The sequence below is a fragment of the Cannabis sativa genome, unplaced genomic scaffold (assembly GCF_029168945.1).
Source record: "Cannabis sativa cultivar Pink pepper isolate KNU-18-1 unplaced genomic scaffold, ASM2916894v1 Contig2, whole genome shotgun sequence".
Lineage (NCBI taxonomy): Eukaryota > Viridiplantae > Streptophyta > Magnoliopsida > Rosales > Cannabaceae > Cannabis > Cannabis sativa.
In genome coordinates, this window is record NW_026870038.1 from 202,944 (window position 1) to 217,338 (window position 14,395).

The 14,395-nt window shown below is 32.3% G+C and overlaps 2 protein-coding genes across 4 annotated transcripts; both read left to right on the forward strand.

Annotated features, from left to right (window-relative positions):
* The first annotated feature begins 3,121 nt into the window (after nucleotides 1-3,121).
* LOC133033076 (rab GTPase-activating protein 22-like) lies at nucleotides 3,122-7,441 on the forward strand. 3 transcript variants are annotated; one of them, XM_061107643.1, is made up of 6 exons: nucleotides 3,366-3,506; nucleotides 3,712-3,882; nucleotides 4,974-5,109; nucleotides 5,224-5,273; nucleotides 5,614-5,667; nucleotides 5,791-7,441. In XM_061107643.1, exons 2-6 carry the CDS (start codon nucleotides 3,731-3,733, stop codon nucleotides 7,037-7,039), a joined length of 1,641 nt encoding a protein of 546 aa, XP_060963626.1. In that variant the 5' UTR covers nucleotides 3,366-3,506; nucleotides 3,712-3,730; the 3' UTR covers nucleotides 7,040-7,441. The 3 variants fall into 3 exon arrangements, with proteins under 3 accessions (XP_060963624.1, XP_060963625.1, XP_060963626.1); XM_061107641.1 differs by lacking the exon at nucleotides 3,712-3,882 and having other exon boundaries at nucleotides 3,122-3,506; XM_061107642.1 differs by having other exon boundaries at nucleotides 3,144-3,882.
* Nucleotides 7,442-11,370: 3,929 nt separating this feature from the next.
* On the forward strand, nucleotides 11,371-13,178 carry LOC133033077 (fasciclin-like arabinogalactan protein 4). The gene has a single exon (XM_061107644.1). It carries the CDS (start codon nucleotides 11,580-11,582, stop codon nucleotides 12,897-12,899), a length of 1,320 nt encoding a protein of 439 aa, XP_060963627.1. The 5' UTR covers nucleotides 11,371-11,579; the 3' UTR covers nucleotides 12,900-13,178.
* Nucleotides 13,179-14,395: the final 1,217 nt, after the last annotated feature.

Sequence of the window (14,395 nt, forward strand, 5' to 3'; positions counted from 1 at the left end):
TCGATATAAGGTGTGACTCAAGCTGCACTAAAATAGATGAGACCTAATATAAATATATTATTTTTCTAATTTTTGTACATAAAATAATAGTTTTTTTTTTTAAAAAAAAAATATGATTCTTTTTTAATGTAAAAAATAAATTAACATTTGTGGAAATTTAAATATTATTAAGTAAGAATTCTAAATACAAGCTTGATTCATTTGTGCTGGAGTCGGATTTGATATCACTTCATGATAGTATTGAACTCTGCATGTCATGTGTTTAATAAAAAAATGGGTAAATACCATTTTAGACCCTGTGTTTTATAAAAGTTACAGATTGGACCTTGTGTTTTGTTAAATGACAAAATGGACCCTGTATTTTCTAAAATAGTAAAAATAGGACCCTGAGCTTGATTTTTGATTACTTTTTTTTAATACAACCAATTTGAAGACAATGCTTAATACGAACAGATACAAAAAATGTAAACAGTTTTGTCATATAGCACTTTTAAATCGGATTATAATTGAACTTTATTTTGACAAAAAATCAATTCAGGGTCCTATTTGTACTATTTTAGAAAATACAGGGTCCATTTTGTCATTTAATAAAACACAGGGTCCAATTGGTAACTTTTGTAAAACAGATGGTCCAAAATGGTATTTACCCTAAAAAAATCTAATAATAATAATAATAATTCTTAATTATATATACATATTATTATTATCTAAGGCATGCAATGAAAAAAGGAGTGCTATTCTTCTCACTTTGAAATATTCTTTTACTCACTTTTTCTTTCTTTTTTACCATGTCCAAAAACTATGAGCCTCACTTTGTTGACCTTAATTCACTTGTGGTGCATGTCCTTTTCTCCTCTTTCTTTTTCTCTCATCTCATAACCAAAGTTTAGTTGTTAGTTAACAAATTAAATTAATAAGTAATATAATATATAATATTTATTTAAACAAAGAAGAAAAGCACCAATATAATTTGTCCAAATGTTAACAATATTCTAATTAGTATAGGCAAACGAAATTTTGTTGGAGTGTCACACCAACTATAGATTTTTTCTTTATTCAAGTTTTTTTAATATTATTAATTAATCATATTAATAACTTGTCTAAATCAATTCATTTTGACTATGTTTGACCCTCCTTTCATATCCCAAGATTAGATGAAAGAAATGTCATATAATATTTTTTTTCTTATATAAAAAATAAAAATAAAAATTAGTGTACCATTACTAATTTTATAGAGTTTGTATTATAGTGATAATGTTATTTATTTCCTCTTATATTATATAATATTTATTGATTTTTTTTTGGGTATGGAAATTAATATTATTATATTATAAAAAATGTATGAACATTAATTAAGCAAAGATAAGCTTTTCTTATAATATAAGTTGGTGCACTTACCAACTCTAATTCATTACCCCTAAGATTTTCTTCAATCCATATAATGAACTTATTATTGTTATTATCCTCAAATGGATTGAGAAATCCCCAAAACGATGTCGTTTTAAAGTAAATGAAATAATTGATTATATATATATATTAAATAATTAAAAAACAATAAAATGAGACTCCCCAAATTGGTGGAGGGACTAGGGGGGTTACCCTAGATTCTTCCACATGGAATAAAACCGAACAAAGGATCTTTTGTTGAATAAACTCTCTCAAATGAAAATCTATTCTTCTCCAATACTTTTCACTTTTATGTGAAAAGACTATTATGTCCTCATTCAACAACCCTCGAGAAAAGGAATGAATCAAAATCTCCAAAGAAGGATAAAATTTAGATAAGATGATACAAAATTAATAAAACATTAAAAACTCAATTGATATTTAATTAAGCTAAATTTCAACATTTATTTTTTTTAATGGAATTTTCCTTTTTTTTTTATATGGGTAGTAATACCCACCCATGGATAATGTAATTGTTTTTGAAGGAGAAGAAAGTGTCATTTGAGAAAGTCATTATGGTAGTCAAATTTAAATTGGTATACTTATTTTATTAAATAAAAAAACAAAATAATATATTTAGAAATTAGAACCTTATTTTAAAAAGGAAATGAATCCACATATTCCGCACCTTTTATGTATAATAAATAAATAAAAAAGAAATACAATACGTATCCCCTAAATTCAAAAAATACAATTCTGCCCTTATATTCTTTCTGAATTAAAAATTATGTTTCATGTGCAAAATAAACAAATGAGGGTATTTTTGTCCAATAAAAGTGAGAATGATGTTTTTTGAAAGGAGGACTTCTATTTGTACCCCATAAAATATTATTAAAAAATAAATAAACTTAAATAATTTTTAAAAATTACTCTTAATATATTTTTTAAAAAAAATTTCTCGTTAATTTTAATAATTATTTTGATTTTTTTTTCTTAATCTTGTATATACATGTTTTATATTTTTTTAAAGAAAATTTCATATAATTTTTTTATTATAATATTTAAAATATAATTTATTTTTATTTAAATTATTTTTATATTTTTATTATAATAGTTATATTTTTTAAGAATATAAATTGAAAGAAAAAAGTTAAAAAAAAATTTAGTTTAATTAAAAATATAAATTTTACATAAAATAAAAATTATTAAAATGAGATATTTTTAGAAATTTGTAAGGTTCAAATAAATTTTTCTTTTGCAAAATATTTAGGCTAATTTAGATTTTTACCCCCTAAGTTTTGACATGTACAAAATCATATCCTTAAACTTTTCAAGTCGTTAAAAATTCTCCCTGAACTATTAAGATTGTTAGATTTAAGAACTTTTGTTTAATTTTATTTAATTTTACTACTATGTCAATTGTCCATATACTAAACTGTTCTCCCAAACTTTGATATTTACGAAATCATACTCATTAAACTTTAATATGTACCAAATTGTGCGACCTAAATTTTCATTCATGTCAAATTTTCTTTAGTAAAATTGGACAAAAGTCATTTAATCTAACAATCTTAATAGTTTGAGGAAAAATTTTAATGACCTGAAAAATTCAAAGGGTATTATTTGGTATATATCAAAGTTCAAGAGACAAAACTTTACATTAACCAAATATTTAATAAAACTGGGGTCCAATATTGAATTTGAGAATAACTTAGGGGCATTTAATCAAATACAAAAAACATTATATGAAGTGAAGCAAATATAGAGATATATATAGACTAGTCTCTCTCTCTCTCCCTCTTTCTCTTTCTCTCTCTAAAAAGAAAAAAAAAAAGTCTCTAAAGCAAAGCAGTTGAGTTTGGGTTTCATTGGAGAAGAAGAAGAAGACCTTAGGTTTTGGGGATAAAGACTATAGAGAGTGAAGGGAAAACCCAGGGGTATAAAGGTAATTTAGTAGGAAGTTCCATGTTCCCCTCCGGCACCGACGATATCCAAATCTCCGGCGGCCGTGGCGGGGGAGGAATTTGGTTCAGGGCGGCGTCGCCTTCGAACGTCGCCGTCGCCGTCACGGCCTTGGCGGGCTTCGCTGTGGTTGTGGCTATGTTCTACACCGCCAGTAGGTAATTACTAATTCGTAATTAATTCAACACAGAAAAAAAAAAGATAAAAAGGAAAGGAAGCCATATCCAAAAATCTTTGAAGCTTTGTCTGAACAAAACCCTAGACCAGTAGAACCAAAAAAGAAAGAGGCTTTCGACTGCCATTTTCGATTTTTTCTTTTGGGGTTTCTTTGATTTTTCCCCATTTTTATTTTTTTTACACTAGAGAGTATTTAAGGATATAGATGAAAGCTCTTCGACGAAGCCACACTTCGTCTTCAAATTCTTCTCCTTCTTCATCATCGTCGTCGTCATCATCGTCGTCGTGGATTCATTTGCGTTCGGTTCTATTTGTTGTTACTTCTTCTTCCCCAGCTTATTGTTCCCACTCCGATCGGTGAGTCTCTCTATCCATCAAATCAAATTTTAGCTCTTTTGTTAGTTGTAATTATCAATATATATATGTATATTTTTTTTTTCGTGTATTTCAGTAGTTTTCATTTGATTTCATCTCAGATCTCGATCTCGGAGTGATACTTAGTCATGCCTCCACTACAAATTGTAACTCAATCCACTTTCTTTTAGTGGGTTTCCCTCCGATTTTTCATTCCCCTTTTTCTTTTGGGATCATTCCACTTCTTTCAAATCAGTCGATCCTGCTTTTGATTCTGCCATAGATAGATATACTTTTTTTTCCTTAAAGAAAATAAATTGTTGCTTTTTTTGGATTTGGATTGGAGGAATCTTGGTAGTTGTTCTGTCTAGTTTAGACCATATTTCTCACTGTTGGTTTGTGAGTAGTTAATCACTGTAACTGTTAGTTAGATTTTTTTCTTTTTTCTTCTTCACATGGGATCTTGTTGGTTCATGGGAATGACTTGATCTACTAACTTCAATGTACTGTATTCTTTTTTTTCTAAACATGTGCTAGAATTATGATACTCACTGAAATTGGGCTAGATTTGGAGTTTGTGATAAGAAATACATGGACCCAGCAGTTCATTAAGCCATCTTTAGCTTTTTCCTTGAGTTACAACCTTAAATTGGAATGTACTGGGTTGTAGTAACTAACTTTACTTGGTGATCATTGGGCGTATTTGTGTTACATCAAAGCAGCAATGGGTTTGCTCCAAATTGTTTAGGTCAAGAATAGTGTGAACACATTGATATGGTGATAGTATTTTTGGCTGTGCTATCGTTGCTGTTAACCCAGTTCTCCACCCTATTGTACCCTCAATGATTCATTATCCTTCCCAATATGAGCTAGTCAAGGAAAAGAAACATCCCAATTTTTCGTGACCATTTTTTCCACATTCTTAATTGTTATGTGCTCAATTGTTGAAACTATCAATATCTTAGTATATTGATCTTGTTTATGTACGTTATTAACTTGTTGGCGATAGTCTGTTACTTATTTACTCATATGTTCTACATTAATGTTCTCTTCTGTCTTTACTATAGTTAACTGTGGTACTCTTTTGCTTTCAGGGGACGTCTTAAATCATCTTGGTCCCGCAGGAAAAGAAAACACGCCCTTTCAACTCGGCAGTGGAGGACTTTGTTTACACCAGATGGGAAACTGCGGGATGGTGGAGTAAAGTTCTTGAAAAAAGTTCGAAGCGGAGTGAGTTACTGTTACAAAGCATATATATCTGCTTCTCTAAAAAAATTATTCTTTTGACCATGTTCAGTGTGGCCTCAAACTAGATTTATTTATCTTTTACCTTTTTAATTGTAGGGTGTTGATCCAAGTATCAGGGCTGAGGTTTGGCCTTTCCTTCTTGGAGTGTAAGCAAGCTTCACCTATTTCTTTAAATAATTTAGTAATGCACTTTTTTTTTCCTATATGGTTTGATATTTATTTTAATCTATTTTGGTAGTCACTAGTACTTGTTAATCAATCAAAACCATAAGACGGGAAGGTTTGGGATGTGTTTATCCTCACTATTGTTGAATGCATGTTGGAACTTGTAGTCCAGTGTTTGTTATGATATTTTTATGCTCTGTGATTTACATTTGGTGGATGCACTTAAACATAGGATAGGTGCATCTGTGTTTATGTTGTATATTGAGAATGGTGAAGTCCTGCTTCTATAATTTGACTTTTTGATGGTGGTTATTTGAACAGATATGAATTAAACAGCTCAAAGGAAGAAAGGGATGCGATAAGAACCGAGAAAAGGTACTTATACCTGTTTATTTAGGCATTTTGTTTTATTTATTCTACCTGTGTTATGCTTTGTTTAATTTTGTTTTCGTGTGATCCTGTCATTCTTTCATGACATTCTTTTACCAATACGTGTAGGAAGGAATATGATAAACTCCGCAGACAATGCCGTCGGCTTATAAAACGCAGCAATGAGAACTTTAAATTAAATGAGAATGGAGAAATCAGCTATGATGGTGATACTGGGGGTTTTATTCATGAAATGGGGTCTCCCAGCTCGGAGGATGCTGTAAGTGCCAGGGAATCGCTCTCTAGTGAGGGAAGGAGCCCAGATATGGAATATTCAGGGGAAGCTTCCAGCACCTTGCTGGATGGAGATGAAGGTTCTAGGCGGATCACAAATGCTGACTCCTCTGCACTAAACACTGACTCATCTGACTCAGACTCTTCTGAAGACACTGAAGTAACTCAGACTTTCACGGCATCGGAAAGTAGAGAGGAGGAGATTGATCCTGAAGTCACTTCCAAGGATGATTCTCCTTCTACAGAAAGCAAACCAAAACTCCCCACAATGGAAGATTTTTCCTCTTGGCAACGGATCATTCGTCTTGATGCAGTTCGTGCTAATTCGGAGTGGATTCCTTATTCCACGACTCAAGCTGCTGTATCTGAAGCAAGTGCACGACGTTCTGCTGAAGCTGTTGGTTTGAAGGATTATGATCACCTGGAGCCGTGCAGGATTTTTCATGCTGCCCGGTTGGTTGCAATTCTTGAAGCTTATGCACTCTATGACCCAGAGATTGGTTACTGCCAGGGTATGAGTGATCTACTTTCTCCCATAATTACTGTGATGACCGAGGATCACGAGGCTTTCTGGTGTTTCGTGGGTTTCATGAAGAAGGCTCGGCATAACTTCAGACTTGACGAGGTTGGAATTCGAAGGCAGCTCAATACAGTTTCTAAAATTATCAAAAGCAAAGACTCCCACCTGTACCGGCACTTGGAGAAACTTCAGGCCGAGGATTGCTTTTTTGTTTATAGGATGGTGGTGGTGCTGTTTAGGAGAGAATTGACATTCGAGCAGACTTTATGCCTATGGGAGGTAATGTGGGCCGATCAGGCAGCCATAAGAGCAGGAATAGGAAAATCAGCATGGAGCAGGATAAGGCAACGAGCCCCGCCAACAGAAGACCTGCTACTCTTTGCAATTGCAGCATCAGTGTTGCAGAAGAGGAAATTGATAATAGAGAAGTACAGCAGCATGGATGAAATCTTAAGGGAGTGTAATAGCATGTCTGGACAACTTGATGTGTGGAAGCTCCTAGATGATGCTCATGACTTGGTGGTGACCCTCCATGACAAGATAGAGTCATCTCTCTCATTATAACTGCTTATCTTTTTTTGTTGGCTAATTTCTATGCTTTATTCTATCTTATGTTCTGCTCTGCTTTTGCTTCATTCTTCTATGTGGGGCAATTCAGATTGGGTCATAAGATAAGCAAAAAAACAAAACCAAACAAAAATCCTAATGCCTTAGCTTAGCAGCTGGGACTGTCACAGATTTTTTTGCCATGAAAACTTAAAAGAGTTATCAAACAAGGGCTCTGTTGAGGCAAAAATTTGATGCAACAAAATCCCATCTGTTTGGATGTCTTGTTATTCCACTGCTTTCTCTTGTATACAACGATCTTTTTTGGGACATTAAAAATTTGCCTTTTGGGCATGTAGAGGCTGCTGTTATGGGGATGAAAGAAAATCCATTAATTACTTGGTCTTATTTATCCCAAAATTCTTGTTTTTTTTCCCTTTCTTTTAGGTATGTAGGTAAAGAAATGAATGCATAACAAGTTCTAGTTCTTCCTATCTTTTTCTTTTCTTTTCTTCTTTTTCAAGTCATGAATCTTGCCATCCAATAATTTAGTTGAAATAGTAATAATAATAATAAGAAGAATATAGATGATTTAATGATTTAGACTTGTGTAGATAAAGCCTGCTTAATATCTCATATCTTACAACAATAATGATAAAATCACTCCAAAAGGGCATTGACATAAGTCTTGCCGTCCAATAATTTAGTTGATAAAGATGGCATCTTATTCTTTATTTATTTTTCTGGCTCATATTGAAAATGACTAGTGAAATAGTTCATCTACCATTCTACATATTAACACATTTATATCGTTACTATTTCTTTCTGAAACTTCTAAGAACAACCATATATCATGTGTTTTCAAACACCACACACACACGTATATATTGATAATAAAGAAGAAAAATAAACAATGAAACTGAGCACACAGTTGTGATTATAAGTTATGAGTTAACACAGAAACTAATCAACTCAAACAACTCAATTTGATTAGAAGAGCACATAATTAAACAATGGCTGCAAAAAATAAGTGTACTTCCAAATGCATAGTAACCACTCTGCCCTTCTCTATAGTTTTGATCTGAACCTATTCTTGGTTGGTGAAGTGTCGGACAGCGAATGCTAAACTTGCAAAATTTGGATGGCAAACTGAAGCGTTTTATTGGGATTGTGTGGAGTTTCGTGCTGTGGAATGTAGGTCGGTTTTAGTTAGTGGAATAGTTGTTGCATCAATCTCCCTTATGTAGTACTTCTCCATCATTTCTCTAGCTGAATCACTGTGGCCTACATCTTCGAAATCATTCGTTGAATCTTTCCCTGCAAAGGTTTTTCGAACAAAATTAATCTAAAATAGAGTCATAGTTGAAAGGGGAACAAGTAAAGTGAACAATGCATTACCAGTAGCTGATGATAGCAGTATTTCATCACTTCCGGGATGATAGCAGTATTACACCTGAATCCAAAAACTAACTACATGAGTGCAAATTAAACTCCATTCCAAAGACAATTCGATAATTTGAGTTTGGATCCATCCATTCCTAGTGCTTGAAAATGAGGTTTTTGATTGTCATAACTTTTTTATTGTATACAAATAACCAAAACTCAAGTTGAGTTGAGTGTACTCAATTTCGGGTTAGGAGAGATTTCACTCTATTTTCTACTTCAAGTACAGTAAGTTTATAATAATCAAAGCTGTAACTTAATGTCTTTTAGAGGAGAAAAAAACAATACGACTTCATTTAGTATACATTTTCAAGCATTTAAGTCCTTTATAATATACACTACTTCCACCTTTTACAAACACGCAAATTTAATTGTTATTGTATGGGGTGGGTAACAATCAAAACTGCTTGTTAAGATTGTGAAGAAACTGTTTCCCAAGAGAAATATCTTCACTTTGGGTGTTTACGGGACTGCATCTAATATTTTTAGATATATTCAGATTCAATCTAATTATATATTGAATGATATATTTATATCACCTGATTCGATCTAATTATATATTGAATGATATATTTTATCACCCGAATCGATCTAACTAATTTCAGTTATCCAATCGATTCAACATCCATTGAATGTTAGATTGAATCAATTCTATCCATTGAATGTATTTTACATATTACATTTATTGGTTTAATTTGAGTTTATCAAATATTTTAGACTTAGTATTTTTGGAACGGACCGGATTCATCTAATACTTTAGATCAAGTATGTATTGGATTAGATTGGATCCACCCAATTCAAGAAAAAAAAAGTAAAATTCTAATGTTGACTTTTATATATACATATATATTTTACGTATAATAATATAAAATCTAATTACTCATCCAAACTACATAAAAATACTAATTAGTTCGCTTGGATGTTGAATGTATTAGATTTTCGGACACCCATCCAACATCAGATCCGATCTAATTAGATATAAAAATTACATCTGATCCGATCTCGATTGGATATCTAATATTTAGCGATCGATTATAATTAGATCACTTGATTGTCATTAGATTAAATCGATCTATGCACACCCCTAATATCTACACATATACACATACACAATATTTTCCCAATATTAATTATAATTATCCAAATTGGATCAAGATCCCAGCAAATCAAACAGCTAGGTTACAAGTTTAGTAAAATTAGTTTATACAAGTTTCCCAAACCTAACCCAAATTAAAACCAAACAGACACTTAACTTAATAATGAGCCAACAATCCTTGAATCCCTCTCACCAACAAAAGCAAAAATTCATGAGAGACACAAGATAATGTGATGGTGTGTCTTTACTAATGGCCTCCCTTTTCGGACTTCCTGAACAGACTCTTCCAATATTGACACATTGTTAATATGTAGAAAGATAATAGAATATATAACATAAATGAGTTATTTCTCTCGTTATCAAATGATTTTGGAATGAAATCTCGTGCATCTTATCAAATTCTAACACAGCAACGACCATCCAAACTGTTTTGCTTGGTTCATGTTTATCCTATCTATGTGGTGGTGCAGTGCAGGAACAAGTTAACCACCATGCACCATCAGTTCATTATGCTCAATCTCAGTAAAAACAGACTTTGGGTTGTAATTTTAATTTTGTAATAACCATTCTTGGTTATTTTGATTTTCTAGTTTGATCCTAACGTTTCTATCAAACCAACAAACAAACAAAAACAATCCTTTGGTCTTGTTATGTTTGAAGTTATTATTCTTAACTCAAAACCCACAAAACCTTGAGTTATATAAACAGAATAAAATAATCCATCAAAGTCGACAAACGAATCAAATATAAAAAGCCCCCATAAAAAAGATTGAGAATTAAGATCACAGTCAGTATCTAATGTTTTTCTTTTTTTTTTTATTGGTTTTAGAAAAAAAAAATCTAACCTAAATAAAAATTTAAAAAAATATAATTTAACATATTTCAAAATTATCATGATTTATTAGATATCAAAATTATCAATCACTAAATTAATAAAATTAGACATAAGTCTGACAAAAATCTAATTAGCCATTCATTTATAAAGAATATACTCATTTTAGTAGCTTGTGTTTTGATAAAAAAAACATATTTGGTGTCTTGTATTTTCAATAATACTTAATTGGTATTTTATATTTTTAAATTGTATATATTTAGTACCCTAAAATAAAATTTAATAAATATAATTTTATTAATTTAACCAAACAGTTATCTGTAATCATATAATTAAATCTGACTTCAGAATTCATAAAATTTTAGACAACTTAATTGATAAAATTTTATCAAAAATTTTAAATGTAGGATACTAAGGTGACGTTTAATTGGGATGAATAAAAATAGAAGAATAAGAATGAGAATCAGAATATGAATGAAATAAAATTTAAAATGCATAAAAAATTGATAAAAAATCATTAATTTTTTTCTTTTGTTAATGATCTTTTTTTCTTTAATAGAATAGTCATTCCATCAAATAGTGGAAAAAGTATTCCATTAAAATGTCATTCTAATACTTAAAATATAACCAAACAAAAAATTTTAATGAAAATTATTTTATTTCCATTCCATTCTATTCTATTACTTCCAACCAAATGTTACATAAATATATACAATTTTAAAATACAAAGTGGGAATATGATTTTGTCTCGTGATGTACTTTCACATGTATTCCGTGGTACATTAGATGGGTCTCAAAGTACATCAAATGAGTATTAGGGTACGTTTCTACTTTTTAACCCTAATTACTCCTAGAGCAATCTCAGCCGTCAAATCAAATAATTCTCTCATCTAATCACGTCGTCAAGGATTAGAATCCGAGTGAAAGATGAAATTAAAATCATATCCCATACAAAATATTAAATAAACATTATTTAAAATACAAACTTATATTTAAATAAAATACAAAATATGAAATGAGTACACACTCTCATTTATATTTATTATTTGTGGACATTATTATTATACATTCGAACATCTTCAATTATTCCCAAACTACCCTTTGTCTTAATCTTCGTTTTTATACAACTCACTCTCTCACTCACTAACAGAAGAGAGAGAAAGAGAGTGTTTGAGAGAGAAACAACAATGGCGATGGAAGCAGACTTACCCATTTCCCATTTTACCCCTACACCATCCATACTCTTCCTCCTCTTTCTCCTCTCTTCCGCCATAGCCACCGCTCCCACCGCCGCTCTCAACATCACCAACCTCCTCTCCTCCTTCCCAGACTTCTCCGACTTCGCTTCACTCCTCTCCTCCTCATCATCTTCCCTTGCCGCCGATCTCTCCCGCCGATCCTCCATAACTCTCCTCGCCGTCCCAAACACATACCTCTCCGCTTCATCAGATCTCACGCGCCGCTTATCTTCATCCTCACGCGCTGATGTCGTCCGATACCACATACTCCTCGAATACCTCTCCCCTTCCGATCTCCGCCGGATCTCTTCCTCAGGTAAGCTTGTCACCACGCTCCTTCAAACCACCGGACGCGCCACCAACAACTTCGGTTCGGTCAACATCACCCGCGATCCAATCACCGGAATTGTTTCAGTCCGATCTCCGGCACCTTATTCACCCTCGAATGCTACCATTCTTAACCCTATCAAAACCCTACCGTACAATGTGAGTGTCTTCGCTGTTAATTCTCTTCTCGTTCCGTACGGATTCGATCTAATGGCTTCCGAGACTCGACCGCCATTAGGTTTGAATATCACTAAGGCTTTAATCGACGGCCATAACTTCAACGTTGCGGCTTCGATGTTAGCAGCTTCCGGCGTAGTAGAGGAATTTGAAGCCGACGAAGGTGGTGCCGGAATAACCCTATTTGTACCAGTCGATACTGCTTTCGCTCAACTTCCGTCAAATGTTGAGCTTCAATCATTACCGGCCGATAAGAAAGCAGTGGTGTTGAAATTCCATGTTCTTCATTCTTATTATCCTTTGGGTTCGCTTGAATCAATTGTGAACCCAGTTCAACCCACATTAGCTACGGAAGACATGGGCGCAGGAAGCTTCACTCTCAACATTTCTAGGGTTAATGGATCGGTAGCAATCAATACAGGTATCGTTCAAGTGTCGGTGACCCAAACAGTTTTTGATCAAAACCCAGTCGCCATTTTTGGGGTTTCTGGGGTTTTATTACCCAAAGAGATTTTTGGGAAGAATCCAATAACGACGACGACTCCCAAACCAGGAACACCCTTTGCTTCGGGTACGGCTCAGCCACCTGATATTGCTTTCTCGCCGGAGTTTACGCCTGGATTAGATGGCCCTCCTTCACATCTCTCATCTCCGCCGGGTTTAGGTCAAGATATAAGATCGAAAGCAGAAGCAGCAGCCGCCATTAATGGGTTCCATTTCTATACCTTGATCCTTGCTCTGTTGTGTATAGCCTTATCTCTTTAAATGGTAAATGGTATGAGATATAATTTATTATTTTGGTTGGTGATTAGATTTTATTTTTTTTAATTTTGTGTTTTTTATTTTTTTTTTACACGGGAAATTGAATTTATAAATGTTAATTGTGTTAATGTTTTTTTTTTTCTTTTAATAATTATGTGTTTAGAGAGATTGATTCATTTTTGTTGTCCTTGTTATGTATAGCAATGTTAGAAATTTTTTTTGTACCTAAGTGATGAAGGAAAAATAAAACACAGAAATATGGTGAAAAAAATGTTCTATTTATTGGATTGTGTAGCATTATATAAATTATGTTGTACATTATATTTTTTTATATAATATTATATTTGGTATTGATTTTGATGTTCGTATAAATATATAATAGTTTGATATCAATAAAAATTTAACTTCATATTATATAAAAATATAATATAAACACAATTTAATATAATAATTGTTAAGCTGTAAATAATGAGTTTGGTTACATGACAAGGAATAAATTAGGTGGATTAATTAAAGAGTTAAACTCGTAAAGGCATTTAGAAATATTTCTAGTGTCGATAATGTTAATGTTGAGACTTAACCTATTTAAACTTGCTCTTGTTTATAACCTCAGAAATATTATTGGTATGTTTTCAGAAGAATATGTTACCCAAAGTGCATCTAAGGGCTGGTGAACTCCTCGAAAACCATACATTAAACAATCAAACATCTTCACAATCTTATGTTGTAGAAGATAAAAACCAAGTCAAATAGAACAATTATCTTATTTAAAATGAAAGTGGTTGTATGTTATTTCTCTCATCTATTAGTCGAAATATATGAAATACGAGGAATGTTCACGGTTTAAAAGAGACGACCAATTTTTTAAATTAGACAAAATTTTGCCAAATTATATCTGTAACCTAAGAATACTGGAAATAGAAAAAACTCGTGGAGTATGTAAATTTTAATTACAAAATCACGTAAAAATCCATCTCTCCTATTAAATATATATACATATATATATATATATTTATATAACATATAATATTTACTGAGCATTAATTGTCAACTCTAATTTATGTTAACAAAATTTCGAGTTAACAGTTTCGTGCTTTCATTAATATAAAAATTAAACTCTAAAAACACATCTTCCTACCCAAAAATAAAAGTTTGCATTATGGACAATACTTCTCAAGACATTCCCGTCGACCAAGAAGAAACGGTTCATCACCTTAGAAAAGAGCCCCAAGGGACTCAACTTGCCAATGATCTAAATACAGGAAAAAATCCTCCTAAATGGAACTTTGAAAGAACTGATAACGAGGAAACCATTCTAGAATGAAAGAATGAGGGGCATAAGACCCCACTAGATATGTTCCTTGAGGGAATTAAAAAATTGCCAACTTCGACAAAGGTTAGCCAAGCCTAACCACAGAAATGCTGGATTAAAGCGTGAAGCCGCTATAGCGCGTGCGAATGCTAATAACACACATGCAAAACTATTTGAACCCCCAGCA